Genomic DNA, 23967 nt, shown 5'->3' with positions numbered 1-23967 from the left:
ACTAAGACGGGAGTGGGCTCTGTATGACTGGAGCGGGCTCTGTATGACTGGAGCGGGCTCTGTATTGCGGGAGCGGGCGCTGTATTGCGGGAGCGGGCGCTGTATGGCGGGAGGGGGCGCTGTATGGCGGGAGCGGGCGCTGTATGGCGGGAGCGGGCGCTGTATGACGGGAGCGGGCGCTGTATGACGGGAGCGGGCGCTGTATGACGGGAGCGGACGCTGTATGGCGGGAGCTTGTGCTGTATGACGAGAGCAGGCGCTGTATGACGGTAGCAGATGCTGTATGACGTGAGCGGGCGCTGTATGACGGGAGCGGACGCTGTATGACGGGAGCGGACGCTGTATGGCGGGAGCGGACGCTGTATGGCGGGAGCGGACGCTGTATGGCGGGAGCGGGCGCTGTATGGCGGGAGCTTGTGCTGTATGACGAGAGCAGGCGCTGTATGACGGTAGCAGATGCTGTATGACGGGAGCGGGCGCTGTATGACGTGAGCGGACGCTGTATGACGGGAGCGGGCGCTGTATGACGGGAGCGGGCGCTGTATGACGGGAGCGGGCGCTGTATGACGTGAGCGGGCGCTGTATGACGGGAGCGGACGCTGTATGGCGGGAGCTTGTGCTGTATGACGAGAGCAGGCGCTGTATGACGGTAGCAGATGCTGTATGACGGGAGCGGGCGCTGTATGACGGGAGCGGGCGCTGTATGACGGGAGCGCGCGCTGTATGACGTGACCGGGCGCTGTATGACGGGAGCGGACGCTGTATGGCGGGAGCGGGCACTGTATGACGAGAGCAGATGCTGTATGACGGTATCGGACACTGTGAGACGGCCGCGAGCGCTGTGATCTGTAACCTCATCACGCGGCCAGAAATACGAGCCAACCATGAGAAATATGAGTCCGGGGCGAGATGCTATCGGCCACGCCGGACGCAGCCTTCAGATGCCATCGCGCCCGCGTTCTTTATAACCCACATAAGCCGGTCTCTTGAGCATCGGAGACGGGCGAAGACAAGGAGCCAGAAAGAGTGCCAGAGCTCGGGGAGACAGCAGCGGCTATTAAGCATCACGGGGAGAATTAATGATCGGAATGGGGGGCAGACGCGGCCATTAATCCCGCGATTTGCCCCCAGCTCGGGTCAGGAAAACTATTAAGGAAGCGCGCGGTATTTCAGCGGAACAGCCGAGTGCCCTGAAAACCTGGCGCCCACATTAGACAGCTGAGATGTCAGCAGATGTGACTGCCACCAGAGACAGTCTAGTGAAGAGAGGAGACACTGCTCTGAGTGCGTCTCATGCCTCACTGTCTTTTCTAGAAAGAGGACTCCGATCCAAGAGACAGTCTGATGTAGGACTGTCTCTAAGAGACAGGTGACTGACCCAACAGACTGTCAGGTCTGATGTAAAGAGGTGACTGGGAGACTGTCTGCTGTGGGACCGGAGACTGACGTAGAGCTGTCTCTTCTGAGGAGGGGACACTATATGAGAGATGGTCTGGTGATACCAGAGATAATGATGGATGAGAGTGGAGATCTATTGCTGTCTCATCTGGAGAGAGGGCTGCAGCTACTTTTGACATTTTTTTATATGTTGCGGTCTCTTATAGAGAAGTGTCCGCACTCTGAGAGACAGTCTGATGTTTTATCATCTCTTCCAGAGAGCAGAAAATGATTGATTTATTGCTGTCTCTTCTAGAGAGACAACTCTGTGCAGAGAGCATCATATATCACCAGAGAGATGACATGTCTGTAAGAGACAGTCTGATTTGCTATTGTCTCGCGTAGATGTGTAATGGAATAAAGAGACACGGTGCAGTCTCATGAATTCACCTCTGGAGACGTGACACTCATTGAGAGACTGTCCAGTGTGATACTGTCTCTTGTGTAGACCGTGTTATATCTGCGCTGTCTCTTGTTGACAGTGTCTTCTCGAGAGGTGACTCTGTCCTGGGATACACCTTGATTAAATGCCGTCTTTTCAGTAGAAGTCATGATTTCTTGCGGTTATTTTCCGGAGAGGAGACAGCTGCCGACATTCAGCATGATTTACCACCGTCCACTATAGAGACTCATTTCTAGAGAGGTGACTGCAGGAGACAGCAGTGCAGTAAGCGGTCTCATGATGTCCCAATGTCACTTTGTACATTTCTCTTCAGACTGGTGACAGACGGCGTCAGGCCCATCATGTGCCAAGTGGAGGAAGGGCACTACCTGGATGACTCCTGTTTGTCATTGCTCCCTGGTCGGGTCGGTGCTCCCTGGTCACGTCGGTGGTCGGGTCGGTGCTCCCTGGTCACGTCGGTGGTCGGGTCGGTGCTCCCTGGTCACGTCGGTGGTCGGGTCGGTGCTCTGTGGTCGGTTCGGTGCTCAGTAGTTGGGTCTGTGGTTGGGTCGGTGCTCTGTGGTCGGTTCAGTGCTCTGTGGTCGGGTCATGCTCTATGGTCGGGTCGGTGCATATTCAGATACTGGCTGATGACCGGATCATACATGTACATATACAGATACTGGTTGATGACGGGTCATACATGTACATATACAGATACTGGCTGATGACCGGATCATACATGTACATATACAGATACTGGCTGATGACAGATCATACATGTACATATACAGATACTGGTTGATGACGGGTCATACATGTACATATACAGATCCTGGCTGATGACCGGATCATACATGTACATATACAGATACTGGCTGATGACCGGATCATACATGTACATATACAGATACTGGCTGATGATGGGTCATACATGTACATATACAGATCCTGGCTGATGACCGGGTCATACATGTACATAGATACTGGCTGATAACCGGTCATACATGTACACATACAGATACTGGCTGATGACGGATCATACATGTACATATACAGATACTGGCTGATGACCTGATCATACATGTACATATACAGATCCTGGCTGATGACCAGATCATACATGTACATATACAGATACCGGCTGATGACGGATCATACATGTACATATGCAGATACTGGCTGATGACAGATCATACATGTACATATGCAGATACTGGTTGATGACGGGTCATACATGTACATATACAGATACTGGCTGATGACCGGGTCATACATGTACATATACAGATACTGGCTGATGACGGATCATACAAGTACAAATACAGATACTGGCTGATGAGCGGATCATACATGTACATATACAGATACTGGCTGATGACGGGTCATACATGTACATATACAGATCCTGGCTGATGACCGGGTCATACATGTACATATACAGATACTGGCTGATGACGGATCATACAAGTACAAATACAGATACTGGCTGATGAGCGGATCATACATGTACATATACAGATACCGGCTGATGACGGATCATACATGTACATATGCAGATACTGGCTGATGACAGATCATACATGTACATATGCAGATACTGGTTGATGACGGGTCATACATGTACATATACAGATACTGGCTGATGACCGGGTCATACATGTACATATACAGATGAAAAAGAAGGAGTACCAGCGGAGCCAAAATATAGTGCAAAAGTTCAAAAGTTTATTAATTAATCATAATAAAGTGCATAAGTACAAGACATATTTTAAGAAAAGGGATGGTTAAAACATGGATCACTGCCAGTTCCCCCACCGTGATCTCCCACACCTGAGTACTAATCCGGAAGCAGCCAAATATGTTAAAATAGAAACCGTGGGAGACAATGCAAACACCACAATACAAGTAAAGTGCTTGAGCGATGCTTACCACTGGAGGGGAGCAAGGTGGGGTATACTGGATAGGAACCGGTCCGTACGAGACCCCCGACGCGCGTTTCGCCACGCGAATGTTCTGGCTTTCTCAAGGGGAGGTGCCCCGGAGCAGGTCAGGACAGTTCAAATAGTGCGGTAACCCACCCATGTGATCATACCACATGGGGAACGCGGACCAGTGATCGCCACATATTCGGCGCATGCGCACCCGCGGCGCCCCGTCCCGCGTCAGAGCCGGCGTCAGGCGTTGCTGCGGGCGTCGCTGGAAACAAGGTCCAGCGGCGCCTGCGCAAGACCAACATGACACCGTCCTGACTGGGAGCAGATGGAGCCGCGAGCAGCGCACGCGCACTGTGGCAGTCCCAGGCCGCGGTAGATAAGAATAGATATTATTGCCTGAATGTATCTACATGCCAATAAGCCCGTATATATACCAGGAAAAATCACAACTGTATCAAAAAGACATATTGTATAAAATACATATACAATTGTGTAAACTGCAGTGCCAGGCTACAAAGATATTTTCCTTTCTACACATAATACATATATATCTTTATCATATCTGTATAGGTCGTGCTTGAGCTGGATGTAACGGCATGTTGATGTCATGATCTTCAGACGAAGTCCACATACGCGAAGTGTCCTGAGAGCCGGAGCAGAACGCAGGTAAGAAATAGCTATAAGATAACACAAAACAATAGTAAAATGAATAAAAACACAGTAAAAAACGAAACGGATACCCTATACGGGATCCACTTATGTGAGGACCAAAAAGGATGCGCTGGGCAGGAGCATATAAGCAAGAATAAATAAGACATTGGAATATATAATAGTCATGGGGCTGGTGGGTATACTGTTCAATTACTAGCCCAGAAAGGAGGAAAAACTGAGGGATTCATTGAGTCCCTTAGGGGTCAGGGTGTCAAGGCGGACAATCCACGCCGCCTCTCGTTGTGCCAGTATTTTCTTATAATTTCCACCCCTGACCCCAAGATGGACGCATTCAATGCCTCTGAATCGAAGGGTCCCCACGTCACAATTGTGGAATTGTTTAAAATGACGGGGGAGCGTCTTCAATTCAGAGTCATCCTGACTATTACGTGCGGCACCTATATCTCGGACATGCTCACGAACACGTATGCGTAGCTCTCTGGATGTAAGTCCCACATATATCAGAGAGCATCCGCACGTAGCATAGTATATGACATTAGATGTCCCACACGTGATGTGTTGTCTAATGTCATATACCTTGGATCCATCCGAAGATTTAAATGTTGAAATCCGTAACATGTTGGAGCATGCGAGGCAATGGCCGCACTTGAAGGACCCCAGGAGTGGGCCCCTAGTACCGAACGGGTTAGTAGTGGGGGGGACATAATGACTCCGCACTAACGAGTTGCCAAGATTAGGGGACCTTCTAGCTGTCATTGATGGAAACGTCCCCAATGCAGAGACCAATGCTGGTTCTGTCAACAAAACAGGCCAATGTTTATTTAAAATGTGCCGAATTTTTGGCCATTCGTGATTGTATGTTGTAATAAATCGGACTCTGTCTGTTTTGGTGCCTACCCCTTGTAGATCACCCCTTGGATACAGGAGGTCTCTCCGTGGTGTCCTTCTTGCTCTCTCAAACCCTCGCTTGATCGTCCTACGACTATATCCACGTGCCTCAAATCGTTGTCTCAAATCGTCTGCTTGTGCAAGAAATTTATTATCCGTAGAGCATATCCGCCTCGCCCTCAGGAACTGTCCGATCGGGACGGCCCCAATAGTGCTGTGATTATGAGCTGAGCCGGCGTGTAGAAGAGCATTAACAGATGTAGATTTTCTGAACACAAGCTGCTGCGCTTTGTCCTTACCCACAATTTCTTTGTCTTTAAGGATAATTACTATCTACAGCAGCGCGGCACGGCCATGGGCGCGGCCTGCGCGCCCTCGTACGCCAACCTCTTCCTGGGCGCATGGGAGAGGTCTATTTTTGGCGACGCGGGCGCGCAGTCCATAGACCATGTGCTGTGCTGGATGCGCTATATAGATGACATCCTGTTTTTGTGGGGAGGAACGGCGCAGCAGCTTGATGAGTTTATGGGCCGGCTTAATAACAATGAGCTTAATATAAAATTGACTTATCAATATGACGATCATCAGATTGATTTTCTGGACGTTACTTTCGAAGTAGATGATAAGCGCCAAATTCAGACGGATGTGTTCAGAAAATCTACATCTGTTAATGCTCTTCTACACGCCGGCTCAGCTCATAATCACAGCACTATTGGGGCCGTCCCGATCGGACAGTTCCTGAGGGCGAGGCGGATATGCTCTACGGATAATAAATTTCTTGCACAAGCAGACGATTTGAGACAACGATTTGAGGCACGTGGATATAGTCGTAGGACGATCAAGCGAGGGTTTGAGAGAGCAAGAAGGACACCACGGAGAGACCTCCTGTATCCAAGGGGTGATCTACAAGGGGTAGGCACCAAAACAGACAGAGTCCGATTTATTACAACATACAATCACGAATGGCCAAAAATTCGGCACATTTTAAATAAACATTGGCCTGTTTTGTTGACAGAACCAGCATTGGTCTCTGCATTGGGGACGTTTCCATCAATGACAGCTAGAAGGTCCCCTAATCTTGGCAACTCGTTAGTGCGGAGTCATTATGTCCCCCCCACTACTAACCCGTTCGGTACTAGGGGCCCACTCCTGGGGTCCTTCAAGTGCGGCCATTGCCTCGCATGCTCCAACATGTTACGGATTTCAACATTTAAATCTTCGGATGGATCCAAGGTATATGACATTAGACAACACATCACGTGTGGGACATCTAATGTCATATACTATGCTACGTGCGGATGCTCTCTGATATATGTGGGACTTACATCCAGAGAGCTACGCATACGTGTTCGTGAGCATGTCCGAGATATAGGTGCCGCACGTAATAGTCAGGATGACTCTGAATTGAAGACGCTCCCCCGTCATTTTAAACAATTCCACAATTGTGACGTGGGGACCCTTCGATTCAGAGGCATTGAATGCGTCCATCTTGGGGTCAGGGGTGGAAATTATAAGAAAATACTGGCACAACGAGAGGCGGCGTGGATTGTCCGCCTTGACACCCTGACCCCTAAGGGACTCAATGAATCCCTCAGTTTTTCCTCCTTTCTGGGCTAGTAATTGAACAGTATACCCACCAGCCCCATGACTATTATATATTCCAATGTCTTATTTATTCTTGCTTATATGCTCCTGCCCAGCGCATCCTTTTTGGTCCTCACATAAGTGGATCCCGTATAGGGTATCCGTTTCGTTTTTTACTGTGTTTTTATTCATTTTACTATTGTTTTGTGTTATCTTATAGCTATTTCTTACCTGCGTTCTGCTCCGGCTCTCAGGACACTTCGCGTATGTGGACTTCGTCTGAAGATCATGACATCAACATGCCGTTACATCCAGCTCAAGCACGACCTATACAGATATGATAAAGATATATATGTATTATGTGTAGAAAGGAAAATATCTTTGTAGCCTGGCACTGCAGTTTACACAATTGTATATGTATTTTATACAATATGTCTTTTTGATACAGTTGTGATTTTTCCTGGTATATATACGGGCTTATTGGCATGTAGATACATTCAGGCAATAATATCTATTCTTATCTACCGCGGCCTGGGACTGCCACAGTGCGCGTGTGCTGCTCGCGGCTCCATCTGCTCCCAGTCAGGACGGTGTCATGTTGGTCTTGCGCAGGCGCCGCTGGACCTTGTTTCCAGCGACGCCCGCAGCAACGCCTGACGCCGGCTCTGACGCGGGACGGGGCGCCGCGGGTGCGCATGCGCCGAATATGTGGCGATCACTGGTCCGCGTTCCCCATGTGGTATGATCACATGGGTGGGTTACCGCACTATTTGAACTGTCCTGACCTGCTCCGGGGCACCTCCCCTTGAGAAAGCCAGAACATTCGCGTGGCGAAACGCGCGTCGGGGGTCTCGTACGGACCGGTTCCTATCCAGTATACCCCACCTTGCTCCCCTCCAGTGGTAAGCATCGCTCAAGCACTTTACTTGTATTGTGGTGTTTGCATTGTCTCCCACGGTTTCTATTTTAACATATTTGGCTGCTTCCGGATTAGTACTCAGGTGTGGGAGATCACGGTGGGGGAACTGGCAGTGATCCATGTTTTAACCATCCCTTTTCTTAAAATATGTCTTGTACTTATGCACTTTATTATGATTAATTAATAAACTTTTGAACTTTTGCACTATATTTTGGCTCCGCTGGTACTCCTTCTTTTTCAAGTGATTTATATGGAGCTGGTTTGCTCTTTTGGTAGTGGGTCTTTTGAGCACGATTGAGTGTCTTGATTGCCCCATTGTCTGATTATGCCTTGTTTTGTTATTATATACAGATACTGGCTGATGACGGATCATACAAGTACAAATACAGATACTGGCTGATGAGCGGATCATACATGTACATATACAGATACTGGCTGATGACGGGTCATACATGTACATATACAGATCCTGGCTGATGACCGGGTCATACATGTACATATACAGATACTGGCTGATGACCTGATCATACATGTACATATACAGATCCTGGCTGATGACCGGATCATACATGTACATATACGGATACCGGCTGATGACGGATCATACATGTACATATGCAGATACTGGCTGATGACAGATCATACATGTACATATACAGATACTGGTTGATGACGGGTCATACATGTACATATACAGATACTGGCTGATGACCGGGTCATACATGTACATATACAGATACTGGCTAATGACGGATCATACAAGTACAAATACAGATACTGGCTGATGAGCGGATCATACATGTACATATACAGATACTGGCTGATGACGGGTCATACATGTACATATACAGATCCTGGCTGATGACCGGGTCATACATGTACATATACAGATACTGGCTGATGACGGATCATACAAGTACAAATACAGATACTGGCTGATGAGCGGATCATACATGTACATATACAGATACTGGCTGATGACGGGTCATACATGTACATATACAGATACTGGCTGATGACCTGATCATACATGTACATATACAGATCCTGGCTGATGACCGGATCATACATGTACATATACAGATACCGGCTGATGACGGATCATGCATGTACATATACAGATACCGGCTGATGACCTGATCATACATGTACATATACAGATCCTGGCTGATGACCGGATCATACATGTACATATACAGATACCGGCTGATGACGGATCATACATGTACATATACAGATACCGGCTGATGATGGATCATACATGTACATATACAGATACCGGCTGATGATGGATCATACATGTACATATACAGATACCGGCTGATGATGGATCATACATGTACATATACAGATACCAGCTGATGACGGATCATACATGTACATATACAGAGACCGGCTGATGACCGGGATCCTGCAGCTTTATATGAAAATACCTATTTATTATAATTGCTGGAACTGAAATAAACACTTTTCACCTATTGTCCCCCTATTTCCTTGTAGATTGTAGCTTGCGAGCAGCCGGACCCTCACTCCATAAACTGTTCACTGTCCTACCTTGTACTGAATTTATTGTCTGTATATGTCACCGCATAATTGTAAAGTGCTGCGCTGCGGAATATGTTGGTGGTATATATAATAAAATTATTATTATTACAGAGATTCGGATACATTTTTCCTTGTCTTGTTGTGAGGTCGATGCCTACAAACCCCGTGGACCGATGCGGGCGGCCATACTGCTCTCCGCCTGTGTTACCCGGCGGTCTTACCACATTCTATTCCTCCATTTCTTCTATGACTTTTGCAGCCTCGAACCTGGGCTGAAGGGTGGCAGGAAATCATTCACTGTCCTGTCCTCATTTCCCACAGACTCGGGACACAATGTGACGACTCTTGGCGATGGATCATCATCACTTCTACATAATGAGCCGCTGTCGATGTAATGGCTGCTGATTCTGTAGCCCGAGCTTCTTAATCTTCCCGAAGCGTAGCTCCAGGGAGCGGCTATTTCTAGGGAACAGTCAGGAAAGTTACAACATTTTTTCGTTTTCTTTTTTTGTGTCGCTCATTAGAAGTAATTACCATCAGGAGTTCAGCAGCTGCAATGTTACATTCAGTCCAGTTCATGTGGACGTCTGAGACACCAGTATAGGCACTCAGGTCTAATACTGGGACACCAGTATAGCTCAGGTCTAAGACTGGGACACCAGAATTGCTCAGGTCTCAGACTGGGACACCAGTATAGCTCAGGTCTAATAGTGGGACACCAGTATAGCTCAGGTCTCAGACTGGGACACCAGAATAGCTCAGGTCTCAGACTGGGACACCAGTATAGGCGCTCAGGTCTAATACTGGGACACCAGTATAGCTCACGTCTAAGACTGGGACACCAGAATTGCTCAGGTCTCAGACTGGGACACCAGTATAGCTCAGGTCTAATAGTGGGACACCAGTATAGCTCAGGTCTCAGACTGGGACACCAGAATAGCTCAGGTCTCAGACTGGGACACCGGTATAGCTCAGGTCTAATACTGGGACACCAGTATAGCTCAGGTCTCAGACTGGGACACCAGTATAGCTCAGGTCTAATAGTGGGACACCAGTATAGCTCAGGTCTCAGACTGGGACACCAGAATAGCTCAGGTCTCAGACTGGGACACCGGTATAGCTCAGGTCTAATACTGGGACACCAGTATAGCTCAGGTCTCAGACTGGGACACCAGTATAGCTCAGGTCTAATAGTGGGACACCAGTATAGCTCAGGTCTCAGACTGGGACACCAGTATAGCTCAGGTCTAATACTGGGACACCAGTATAGCTCAGGTCTCAGACTGGGACACCAGTATAAGCGCTCAGATCTAATACTGGGACACCAGTATAGCTCAGGTCTAATACTGGGACACCAGTATAGCTCAGACTGGGACACCGATATAGCTCAGGTCTAATACTGGGACACCAGTATAGCTCAGGTCTCAGACTGGGACACCGATATAGCTCAGGTCTCAGACTAGGACACCAGTATAGGCGCTCAGGTCTAATACTGGGACACCAGTATAGCTCAGGTCTCAGACTGGGACACCACTATAGCTCAGGTCTCAGACTGGGACACCAGTATAGCTCAGGTCTCAGACTGGGACACCAGTATAACTCAGGTCTCAGACTGGGACAGCAGTATAGCTCAGGTCTTAGACTGGGACACCGATATAGCTCAGGTCTCAGACTGGGACACCAGAATAGCTCAGGTCTCAGACTGGGACACCAGTATAACTCAGGTCTCAGACTGGGACAGCAGTATAGCTCAGGTCTTAGACTGAGACACCGATATAGCTCAGGTCTCAGACTGGGACACCAGTATAGCTCAGGTCTCAGACTGGGACACCAGTATAACTAAGGTCTCAGACTGGGACAGCAGTATAGCTCAGGTCTTAGACTGGGACACCGATATAGCTCAGGTCTCGGACTGGGACACCAGTATAGCTCAGGTCTTAGACTGGGAAACGACACCGGTATAACTCTGGTCTCAGACTGGGACACCAGTATAGCTCAGGTCTCAGACTGGGACACCAGTATAGCTCAGGTCTCAGACGGGGACACCAGTATAGCTCAGGTCTCAGACTGGGACACCAGTATAGCTCAGGTCTCAGACGGGGACACCAGTATAGCTCAGGTCTCAGACGGGGACACCAGTATAGCTCAGGTCTCAGACGGGGACACCAGTATAGCTCAGGTCTTAGACTGGGACACCAGTATAGCTCAGGTCTTAGACTGGGACACCAGTATAGTTCAGGACTCAGACTGGTACTGGAAGAAAATGGCACACATGCAATAGTCGATACTTTTGTGTGTCTAAGGTCACAATATTGGTTGCAAAATGTGCATAATCCTGAATGCAACAAGCCGGGCTGCAGATATTATTTCCAGTATGTCGCCGTCATTCCCACTGTTCAGCATATCCATCGTCTGTCCCAGCTTTATGTTTGTGCTTGTCTTGGTACCTGCTCTCCTCACATTTGGCCCAGATGTTTCTAAATTAGGAAACTGCAACAGGGTCCCGACTGTTTATAACTCAGGTTTGGTCTAGGATCATAAGGAAGGTGACCGTTAGCGCTGTTAACTTGGTGTTGGTGCAGTGTGTATGTTAACACCTCTATATACTGCAGATAACACCTATAGGCAATGGAGGATCCTGTGTTATCTACTGTATATAGAGTTGTTATCAATCATTATATAGCAGGAGGTGAGCTGTGACATCACCTATAGGGAATGGTGATTTCCTATAGTTGTCACAGCTCACCTCCTCCTCCTGTACAATGACTGATAACACCTCTATATACAGTAGATAACACAGGATCCACCATACACAATAGGTGGTGTCACAGCTCACCTCCTCCTCCTCCTGTACAATGACTGATAACACCTCTATATACAGTAGATAACACAGGATTCACCATTCACAATAGGTAATGTCACAGCTCACCTCCTCCTCCTCCTGTACAATGACTGATAACACCTCTATATCCAGTAGATAACGAAGGATCCACCATATACAATAGGTGGTGTCACAGCTCACCTCCTCCTCCTCCTGTACAATGACTGACAACACCTCTATATACAGTAGATAACACAGGATCCACCATTCACAATAGGTGATGTCACAGCTCACCTCCTCCTGTACAATGACTGATAACACCTCTATATACAGTATATAACACAGGATCCACCATTCCCTATAGGTGATGTCACAGCTCACCTCCTCCTCCTGTACAATGACTGATAACACCTCTATATACAGTAGATAACACAGGATCCACCATTCACAATAGATGTCACAGATCACCTCCTCCTCCTGTACAATGACTGATAACACCTCCATATACAGTAGATAACACAGGATCCACCATTCCCTATAGGTGGTGTCACAGCTCACCTCATCTCCCTGCTCAGTGACCTTTGCACACACGCATTAGATGCTTTGGTGCAGCAGTGTCTGTGCATTGCTGCTTATGTGCATGTGAATTTCCTTCCTAGGAGAGTTGCAGTGTAGAGAAGCCCCCGGATCGGTGTGGAAATTGCTCGATTGCTTCTTTTTATTTTTAATACAAATAATGATTTAAAAAAAAGCTGCCAAAACCGAATAGATTTAGCACAAAGGCCGGGTTCACACAATAGGACTTTTTCTGATCGGTTCCCGCCTGACAATATTGTTCCTTGGGCCCCGCTGTCCCCCCCGACCCCTCCAGCTCTCGCCGCTCGTCTCCCTGTCGTTTTCTATGCGGCTGATTTGCATACGACCTGCGAGATGCAAATTAATCTTGTTTGTGAGAATGAAGGGATTTTTTTCTCTTTTCTATTGTTTAATGGATGGCGGCTTTCTTCTCTTAACCCCTTCACTATCAAAGTAACGTCTTGTAGATGTAAGTATCCCCCCGACAGAAGCCCCCCCCATTTACTGAGCATTGCCTGGAGAAGCAGAATGTGGAGCTGCTGAGTCAGGAGGGCCGCGCTCTTGGCAGGTGCGATTATTGCAGGGAGGCTCCTGCAGGGGCCGCTTGCTGAGTGTTTGGGGGCCACTTCACAGATAATTGCTTTTTCTACCGAGAATGAAATCATTTAGCAAAGACAAAAGAATTGTGCGCTGATGTTACCGCAGTGGAAGGACAGGAGCGGCGATCTGCCAGAGGCTACATACCTGTATATGCCTGTATATGCCTGTCCATCAGGCTCGTCACTAGAAGACCGCGCTCAGAGGCTGCGACAGGGGGCTGGGGGGCTGCCATCGAGGACAAATAGCCACACAAGCTGTAACCAAAGCTCGGATATTACAGATTGAAACTTTTCCATTCCGTTCTTCCTGTGTGGAATGTGACCCCAAAACTCTGTGAATTCCAACTTTTAAACATCTTTGATGTGTTTAGGTCAATATTTAATGTACTGATTGAGGTCAGCGTTCTGATTAATGGGTTAACTGCTACTTATAGCCACCACTAGAGGGAGTTCAGGAGCTTTTTGTATACAGATCATGTATTGATCCATAATAGCACTGTATCCAGTGTGATGATCAGCTCTGTATACAGGGAGCTCCCCCTAGTGGTGACTGCAGACAGGACCTTATCATGTATCTCTGTATACAGGGAGCTCCCTCTAGTGGTGGCTGCAGACAGGATTTTATCATGTATTTCTGTATACAGGGAGCTCCCCCTAGTGGTGGCTGCAGACAGGATCTTATCGTGTATCTCTGTATACAGGGAGCTCCCCCTAGTGGTGGCTGCAGAGAGGATCTTATCATGTATCTCTATATACAGGGAGCTCCCCCTAGTGGTGGCTGCAAACAGGATCTTATCATGTATCTTTGTATACAGGGAGCTCCCTCTAGTGGTGACTGCAGACAGCACATTATCATGTGTCTCTGTATACAGGGAGCTCCCCCTAGTGGTGACTGCAAACAGGATCTTATCATGTATCTTTGTATACAGGGAGCTCCCTCTAGTGGTGACTGCAGACAGCACATTATCATGTGTCTCTGTATACAGGGAGCTCCCCCTAGTGGTGACTGCAAACAGGATCTTATCATGTATCTTTGTATACAGGGAGCTCCCTCTAGTGGTGACTGTAGACAGCACATTATCATGTGTCTCTGTATACAGGGAGCTCCCCCTAGTGGTGGCTGCAGACAGGATCTTATCATGTATCTCTGTATACAGGGAGCTCTCCCTAGTGGTGACTGCAGACAGGATCTTATCATGTATCTCTGTATACAGGGAGCTCCCCCTAGTGGTGGCAGCAGACATGATCTTATCATGTATCTCTGTATACAGGGATCTCCCCTATTGGTGGCTGCAGACTGGATCTTATCATGTATCTCTGTATACAGGGAGCTCCCCCTAGTGGTGACTGCAGATAGGGTCTTATTATGTATCTCTGTATACAGGGAGCTCCCCCTAGTGGTGACTGCAGACATGATCTTATGTATCTCTGTATACAGGGAGCTCCCCCTAGTGGTGGCTACAGACAGGATCTTATGTATCTCTCTATACAGGGAGCTCCCTCTAGTGGTGACTGCAGACAGGATCTTATCATGTGTCTCTGTATACAGGGAGCTCCCCCCTAGTGGAGGCTACAGACAGGATGTTATGTATCTCTGTATACAGGGAGCTCCCCCTAGTGGTGGCTGATGGAAGACTTTATATAGTCAGGATGTATTTCTGTGTGTGCAGGGGTTTTGTGGCTCTGCCGCCAATAAAATATATTTAGCTATCATCCCAGAATTCTGCTGTTAATTAGGTGTCTATATCCTCACATCTATCATCTCTTGGGCTTGGGACCTTGGTGACACAGTATTGCTAATTTTTCCAATTTTCTCTTACCTCTTCTATAGCAGCTTCTATAATTATTTTTGCTTTGTAATTCAGTGTTTTTTTGTAGTTTCTGCTTCTTTTGATTCTTGGTAGAACAGTGTAAAGCCGCTGCCTGGAGCCGTATTGACCGTCCTGGCGGTTTCTTCAGTCGGTTCTGCTCTCGTTATGGCTTCGGGTCTCTGTTATGGGGAATGTTCTGTGCCGTGGAGGCCAGCTATAGATCTGCGATCCATAGATGTTCCTGAGATCGGTTTCCAGAATCAATAGAGTTTAGTATAAGCGTGACATGTATTACCCGGACATATACAGCTGTGATCTCTTACCACCAGCACAAAGTCTGTGTACATCCCCATCCCATGATGTGATGGCTGCCCTGCCTAGCTTCTCCTTCGTTATTGTGCCTGCTGTTACATGGATGGCTTTACCATAGTCCCAAGTGTCTGGTAATATGGCGGTAATCACTTACACAGTGTCTTGTTCCCTTCTAGGTTATTTAACAGTCACCATTGAGCCCCTTCCTCCGGTGGTGGTTGGAGACGCAGTGACTCTGAAATGTAACTTCAGGACAGACGGCAGGATGCGAGAAATCGTGTGGTACCGGGTAAGAGAGCGGCTCATACGTCCTCCCTCATTCCAGTCTACAAGCCTCATATTCCGATGTAAGCTGCTGGGCATGATAGTGGATCAATAATGTATATCTACAAGGAACAAGCCACATAAATCACAATCCCATATATAGAGAACACAGTACTATGTAGTTCCCGGGAATATGCTGGGATTTTAAGGAAGAATACACCTAAAGCTTATTATACCATTTTACAAATGATATAAGAAATGATACATACATTATATTATTGATCCTGAGTTACATCTTGTATTATACTCCAGAGCTGCGCTCACTATTCTTCACTGTGTACATACATTACATTACTGATCCTGAGTTACATCCTGTATTATACCCCAGAGCTGCACTCGCTGTTCTGCTGGTGCAGTCACTGTGTACATACATTACATTACTGATCCTGAGTTACATCCTGTATTATACCCCAGAGCTGCACTCACTATTCTGCTGGTGCAGTCACTGTGTAAATACATTACATTACTGATCCTGAGTTACCTCCTGTATTATGCTCCAGAGCTGCACTCACTATTCTGCTGGTGCAGTCACTGTGTACTTACATTACATTACTGATCCTGAGTTACCTCCTGTATTGTACCCCAGAGCTGCACTCACTATTCTGCTGGTGCAGTCACTGTGTACTTACATTACATTACTGATCCTGAGTTACCTCCTGTATTATACTCCAGAGCTGCGCTCACTATTCTGCTGGTGGTGAGTTTACTTAGCAAGTTCTTTTTAATAAGAATTTCTGGCTATTCGGACCGTTGTCCTGATGTTGTGCATTTCTTAGACTGTGGTCAGTGGTTGTGTCACGGTTCACACCGTGCTGCCAACAATATGTCAGGGATCCCGGAGAGGATGCCTTTATCGTCCCCACTACTCACACCATTTTGTCACGAACCGGGTGGTTTGGTTGCCCCTGATTCCTTCTGAAGGGAATTTATCTATATCCCACTTCCCAGTTCCGGTTTGGAGCTTGCAGCTCTCTGGCGCCCCCTTTACCCTCAGGTCAGACTAGGTACTGCACCTAGGGTAATTAGTCGCCAGAAAGGCTGCCTGCTATGTACTGGCTATTGGGCACACTGCAGCGAGGGCAATATAACTACTCCCACACAGGCAGGGACAATAATTATCAACGCCGCCATTGCTACAAAGATTCTCAATCGCACGGAACAAAGTATACTGCCACCAGCTCCGATTCCACAAGGGTTAACGGGTCCGGAGCCAACCCAAATCAGTAGCGTAATTCACTTCAGAGGAAGCGACAGTTCGTTTATAGAGCTGAGAGAGACAAGCTAGCAAATTATATATTTTACTCCATAAAAAGGTGGCAGTGGTTACAAAGTATAAAATATATTATAAAGAAGACAAAATCATGTGTACATTACAGATTACAAATAAAAAAAGGATTAGCACTGAAAAGAGAACTTACAGGTCATTATCTCATGGCATCATCATGGCAGCCGTGTGCTAGGGGAAAGGTGAGCATATATCCAGATGCATAACACCACTCTCTATAGCAGCTAGAGCCCCCGGACAAAAGACACTGCAAACTGCTGTCCCACTTAGTTATCTCAGAGCCCAAAACCCAGGTACTCCCCCTGTGGTGACATAACTTAGGGGCTGATGCTTCCCCCTTTGCTTAGAATATGAAAACTATTTTTATGCATATCTCGCTATGTGAACCTCATATAATAAATACCCCAGGATCACGTGGTGCACCACCTTGGGGCGATTCTTTTAAGTGTAAATAGAGATTAATTACATGACCTGCTTACAAAGAAATCTACTCTTTGCACTTTGTGCTTAGCTTCTAGCGGTTTCAGTGAGTGATAGATCTATCGAGGGACATCCGGAATATGTAATTCGTATATTTCTAGTTTGGGTCGGTGCCCATATATATCACGTTAATAGAACAAAGGAACTCAGGGCTTCTACATCAGTTTTGGCTGGTATTTGATGGGAGGGGGAATGAGTAGTTTTAGGGAGATGTCTGCTATTTGCAGATAAAAGCAATAAAAATTCTTTTGGGAGGGAGAAATGAGGGGTTTAGGATTCACACACATAAGCAGGCAGAGTGAGAAGAGCGGGGGTCGGGATGGCCCGCAGCGTGTATCAGCTTAGCTTTAAGGAACTTAGCAGAGCTCAGTGTGCGTGATAAAACACAATCAAATACCTCATGTTCCTGACAGGTTGCATGTTCCTCCCCCTCTGATCCCCATGTACCCCAGCCCCGAATCTCAGATTTCTGCGGTGCTGGGTGTTATGTTGGTAGGTGTGTAGCTCAGGTTGCGTCTGGCTGTTTTACACCATAATGTTTGTTTTTGGCTCTTCTGGCATTTTGCCCACCCACTGCTCATCGGGTGAGTAATTATACCCCCTCTGTACCTCCATATTATAATAATTCCCCCTCTATACCTCCATATAGTAATAGCGCCCCTGTTCCTACATTTAGTAATACTGCCCACTCTCTGCCTCCTAATAGTGCTTTAGTATAGACAGAGTGACCGTATTTTTCTTCTATAAAGTAATATTGCCTGTGCTGTGCCTCTTTCTAATAATTATGCCCCTTTCTGTCCCTTCAAGTGCCCCATATGTGGCCTGGCAGTTAAAAAAAACAACTCACGAAAAACAGGGAGGATATCTTTATCATCCCCACCGCTCACACTAATATGTCATGAACCGGGGTTGTTTGGTTGCCTGGTTCTTTCTGAAGGGGATTTATCTATATCCCACTTCCTAGTTCCAGTTTGGAACTTGCAGCTCTCTGGCGCCCCCTTACCCTTAGGTTAGACAGGGTACTGCACCTAGGATAATTAGTCGTCAGAAAGGCTGCCTTACTTTTTACTGGCTAATGGGCACACTGCAGCGAGGGCGATATAACTACTCCCACTCAGGCGGGAACAATAATTATCAACGCCGTCCGTCGCTACAAAGTCTCCCAAACGCACAGGACAAGTCTGCTGCCACCAGCTCTGATTTCTTAATAACGGGTCCGGAGCCAACCCAAATTAGTAGCGTAATTCACCTGAAAGGACGTGACAGTACTTTATAGAGCAAGGAGAATCGAAGCTAGTAATTTTTTATTTTACTCCAAAAAGGTAGGCAGTGTTTACAAAAGTATGAACCGATATTATAAAAGTAGACAAGTATCGTATGTACAGACAATTGCAAATAAAAAGGGATTAACAGAAGAAAAGGCACTTACAGTTCCTTATATCATTTCAGCTCATGGCAGACCATGTGGCTCGGGGGAGGGGCGATACATCAAGTTAATTACAGGGCGTCTCTCAGCTAGCTTCCTGGTCAAAGGCTAGTGAAAACTGAGCTCTCAGGAACTAATGCACCTTGGTCGTGACATCACTGAGTGGGCGGAGCTATGGAATGCACTCCTACTTTCTCAGAGGGACTCAGAGTTATGGAACATTCATATCCCCCGTAGCTCCAGGATGCAACCTCGTATAGTGACGACGGAATTACCAATGACCTTGTTTTGCGACTAGCATTCTATGAAGACCAAATATGTCCTGGCTTTGCACGCGAGTAGGCAGTAATTAATTTCTCGAATACCAAGGGTACAAGAAATTGGAGAATGCACTGGGTGATGGGCCGGCCGATGCACATACCAAATATATAACTTTCATATCTCTGTCACTAATTGGGGTAAAGTTATACCTTAGTATTAGGTTTGTACATGAACAAAAGAGTACATGGTTTCAGTCAAACTGGTTTTCTGCACACTCCTGCATTCGAGAGGGAGCGGGGGAATAGTGCCACACTGGAGTTTCAAGTTTCAGCAGTATGCAGGGGGGGAGGGAGTTGCCTGCATGCCAAGAGAGTAGAAGAGCTTTCTAGGCAGAGTGAAGAGGGGGGGGGGGGTCGGAAAAGCCCACAGCGTGTGTCTGTGCTCAGCTTTAATGGAAGTAGCAAAGCTCAGTGTGCGTGATCATAGACAATCAAATATATCATGTTCCTGACAACAACCCATACCTGAAACCCCTCACACTGCTCACACAGCATGACAAGTAGGAGCTATGCCGCAGAATGTAGAGGAGAAGTGATGTCATTGTGCCGCCTGACGTCCTCGGTGTGCCGCCTGATGTCTTAGATTTGCCGCTTGACGTCCTCGGTGTGCCGCCTGACGTCATCTGATTGTCTCTGATTGTCTGGTGTTGATACAACTGTAACAAACCCTCAGCTGTGATTGCTCATACGTTTCTTATGCTGGAGATCTGTCACAATGGCAGCAATTATTTTCTTCTGCTAAGACATTTAGAAAGTTATTACCTGTGTACTTGGGATTTCTGTAATTCGGCGGCATTTCACTTATAATGGAGTGCGGCGGGCAGGAGGCTTATGGTGCGGCCAGGAGCGGTAATCGTGGAACATCCCGCCCAAATCCGTCAGCTTAACTGCATTCAGGAACGACAGATGGTTTCATTTACTCTAATCTGTCTCGTCATCTTTACTGCACGGTGTAGAGCAATGATGGCGTCTCCACGGCGCGGAAAGGCTGAGAACATTCTGGAAATCTCTCCGTACCGTGGATGCACATGTGCCGCGATCTGTGTGACGTTATTATTAATGGTCTGCAGTGTTGGCAGCTGTTCATCACATCTGCCTATAGGGGTCTATAGTAGGGTCAAACATCCATGGCCTGTCATTGCTCGGGCGTCTGCTATGTCCATCCACCATACTTTGCACTGCACCTAAAATGGTGCAGATATGATCAGTGGCGATAGCTGATGTTGGGTTTACACATATCAACTGCTTCAGTAAAACTGTCTACTGCTCCATCCCTCCATCATTCTTTACACTGCAGCCCTGCTCTACTAGGATATGGCTATGATCTCAAACTATAGCAGATCTGCAATGTCTGTAGACGTCTGTCGTAGCCTAAAATCTGCCTCCTTCTTCATCATATTCTCGGCTGCTCCAGGTACAGATCTAAACTGTGCATCTTTTTTCATGAATTGATGAAGGTCTTCATTCAGCAGAGGTCACACTGCTCCTGTGCATGCAGCTGCAGACACAGCTCTCCCTCCGGAGCTGTCATTCATACCGGCATGTATAGAGCGGGGTGTATATTTATACCTACACACTGCTCTGTATCCTGTGTAATATCTACACACCCTGCTGTATACTCTGTAATATGAATGACTAATATCTCGCTCTGTTTCCACATATCCACCCATACCCCATCCCATCCATCCATCCCACCCACACATCCACCCACATCCCTTCCAAACCATCATCCATTCCACCCAAACCATCCATTCCACCCACACATCCATCCATCCAACCCACCCAGCCATCCATCAATCCATTCATCTTTTCACCCATCCATCCAACCACTCATTCATCCCATCCACCAAATTCAACTCATCCACTCATCTAACAGATCCACCCCCCATCCATCCATCCATCCAGCCAGCCATTAATTCATTAATTCATTCAACCACCCATCCATCTCTATCCATTCATCCAACCATTCATTCATTCATCCAACCAACCAACCATTTATCCATCCGACCACCCATCCATCTATCTCTCCATCCATCCATTCATCCAACCATTCATTCATTCATTCATCCATCCATCCGACCACCCATCCATTCACCCACCGATTCGACCCATCTAACTGATGCACCCGTCCATTCATCCATCCATGCACCCAACATTAGTCAGTGAGGAGGTCATGGTGATCATGTTTATTTCAGGGCTGGTGTTCTGGTGCTTTGTTACATCTATGCACGTAGTCTGCAGTTGTGTCCTAGACAGGACATGGTGCCGGTGCTGTGTGACGGGAGGGGGGGAGCATTGGGAGGGCTGTGGGCGGAGTTATGGGTCTATGCTCACTGCTGGCTTGTAGTTTAGCACAAGGAATGATGGGAAATGTAGTCAGGAGGGAGCACAGGATTCTGAAGAGGAAGTGATGGCTGTGACAGCAGCACTGGTGTCGGGGGACAGGGAGTGAAGCAGAAAGGTATAAAACAACATGAAACTGTCAGAACAGTCATATGGGGATGTTTAGGGGGCATAACAGTAAGTGAGTAAGTGTAGGTGCGCACCTACTGTAGGTGTATCAGAGGGGCCCTATATGCCCCTTCTAATGCTGGTCAGTGCCATCCCACTCTCCATTCTGGGGTCCGGTTGTGTCCGGATCCTCTGTCGGCATTCTGGGGTCCGGTTGTGTCCGGATCCTCTGTCGTCTAAGCCCCCTTCTCCTGGGCCCTGCAGCAGCTGCCTCTATGACCAGTCCACAGATGCAGTGAATCGGTGATTTTGCAAAATATAGAAAATGTAATCCAATTAATGATTAAAGTGGGTCACGGTCCCCCCGTGGATGAGCCTGCATTGTTGGGCACAATAGGGTGGCACAATGCCCGGATTGTAGCAGATAAATAGGACGCATTACGCCATGTATACAGTCGTGTGCGGTCCGTGGAGCCGGCCCCGCCAGTAATGCTTCTGTTATGTCCAAAATGAAATATTAATGATACAGAATGCGGATTACAGAAATGTCTTTATATGTGCGCCCTGAATTATTTACCCAGAATCCCGTGGTACGGCCACGCCATCCTAGGAACTCACTTCCTTTTTCTTAGCAATTTAGATAAAATCATTTTTTTTCTTCAGCCGTAATCTCTCCGCCGCTTCCCCAATAATCCTCTTGCAGCCGCTGCAGCTCTAATCTCTCAATCCCACATCCTTGCGGCTTTAATTCTGCCGGTTATGTTTTCTCTGCTGCAGATTTCAGCCAGGATTCATTTTGTTTCACTCTGAGATAATTTAGAATAAGAAAAGTTGACTGTGTCTATTTCCAGCTGGTCAGAGTCCAGGCCCCACGTTACAATGTGTCAGCTTGTGGCAGCGCAGGAGACCTTGCAGGTCATCTTGTTGGTTGTGGTTCTTGTCAGGACTGATCCTCCGCTTCGTGTTTACACCGAGATGTGCGGCTCTGCGGCCATTACTGCCGGTGGGATCTCAGATTACAATGTTACAGCAGCTAATATTAGGTAATAATGATGGCTTGTAATTAGGGAGCCTGTAATGGTCAACCTGTAAGGAGGGTGTTGAGGAGGGTCAGCATGTAAGGAGGGTGTCCAGGAGGGTCAGCATTTAAAGAGGGTGCCCAGGAGGGTCAGCATGTAAGGAGGGTGCCCAGGAGGATCAGCATGTAAGGAGGGTGTCGAGGAGGGTCAGCATGTATGTAAGGAGGGTGCCCAGGAGGATCAGCATGTAAGGAGGGTGTCGAGGAGGGTCAGCATGTAAGGAGGGTGCCCAGGAGGATCAGCATGTAAGGAGGGTGCCCAGGAGGGTCAGCATGTAAGGAGGGTGTCCAGGAGGATCAGCATGTAAGGAGGGTGTCGAGGAGGATCAGCATGTAAGGAGGGTGTCGAGGAAGGTCAGCATGTAAGGAGTGTGCCCAGGAGGATCAGCATGTAAGGAGGGTGCCCAGGAGGGTCAGCATGTAAGGAGGGTGTCCAGGAGGGTCAGCATGCAAGGAGGGTGCCCAGGAGGATCAGCATGTAAGGAGGGTGCCCAGGAGGGTCAGCATGTAAGGAGGGTGCCCAGGAGGGTCAGCATGTAAGGAGGGTGCCCAGGAGGATCAGCATGTAAGGAGGGTGTCGAGGAGGGTCAACATGTAAGGAGGGTGCCCAGGAGGATCAGCATGTAAGGAGGGTGCCCAGGAGGGTCAGCATGTAAGGAGGGTGTCCAGGAGGATCAGCATGTAAGGAGGGTGTCGAGGAGGATCAGCATGTGAGGAGGGTCAGCATGTAAGGAGTGTGCCCAGGAGGGTCAGCTTGTAAGGAAGGTGCCCAGGAGGATCAGCATGTAAGGAGGGTGCCCAGGAGGGTCAGCATGTAAGGAGGGTGCCCAGGAGGGTCAGCATGTAATGAGGGTGCCCAGGAAGATCAGCACGAAAGGAGGGTGTCGTTGAGAAGGATCATCGTGTAAGGTGCCCAGGAGGATCAGCATGTAAGGAGGGTGCCCAGGAGGGTCAGCATGCAAGGAGGGTGCCCAGGAGGGTAAGGATGTAAGGAGGATGCCCAGGAGGATCAGCATGTAAGGAGGGTGCCCAGGAGGGTCAGCATGTAAGGAGGGTGCCCAGGAGGGTCAGCATGTAAGGAGGGTGTCGAGGAGGGTCAGCATGTAAGGAGGGTGTCGAG

At 47.8% G+C, this 23967-nt stretch overlaps 1 protein-coding gene across 4 annotated transcripts in view; it reads left to right on the top strand.

The window, feature by feature from the left end:
* Positions 1-23967, top strand: part of IGSF21 (immunoglobin superfamily member 21) — a 552595-nt gene that overhangs the window by 121573 nt on the left and 407055 nt on the right. For 2 of the 4 annotated variants that reach the window (XM_077260347.1, XM_077260348.1), the window contains exon 2: positions 15660-15772. The exons of 1 other annotated variant lie outside the window; for it this stretch is intronic. In XM_077260347.1, the coding sequence (XP_077116462.1) occupies positions 15660-15772 (113 nt within the window). Of the gene's footprint in view, positions 1-15659; positions 15831-23967 lie in introns of all 4 variants that reach the window. One more of the 4 variants, XM_077260349.1, reaches the window with a different exon arrangement.

Source organism: Ranitomeya variabilis, chromosome 4 (genome assembly GCF_051348905.1).
Source record: "Ranitomeya variabilis isolate aRanVar5 chromosome 4, aRanVar5.hap1, whole genome shotgun sequence".
NCBI lineage: Eukaryota > Metazoa > Chordata > Amphibia > Anura > Dendrobatidae > Ranitomeya > Ranitomeya variabilis.
This window is presented reverse-complemented; position numbering and strand designations above follow the sequence as displayed.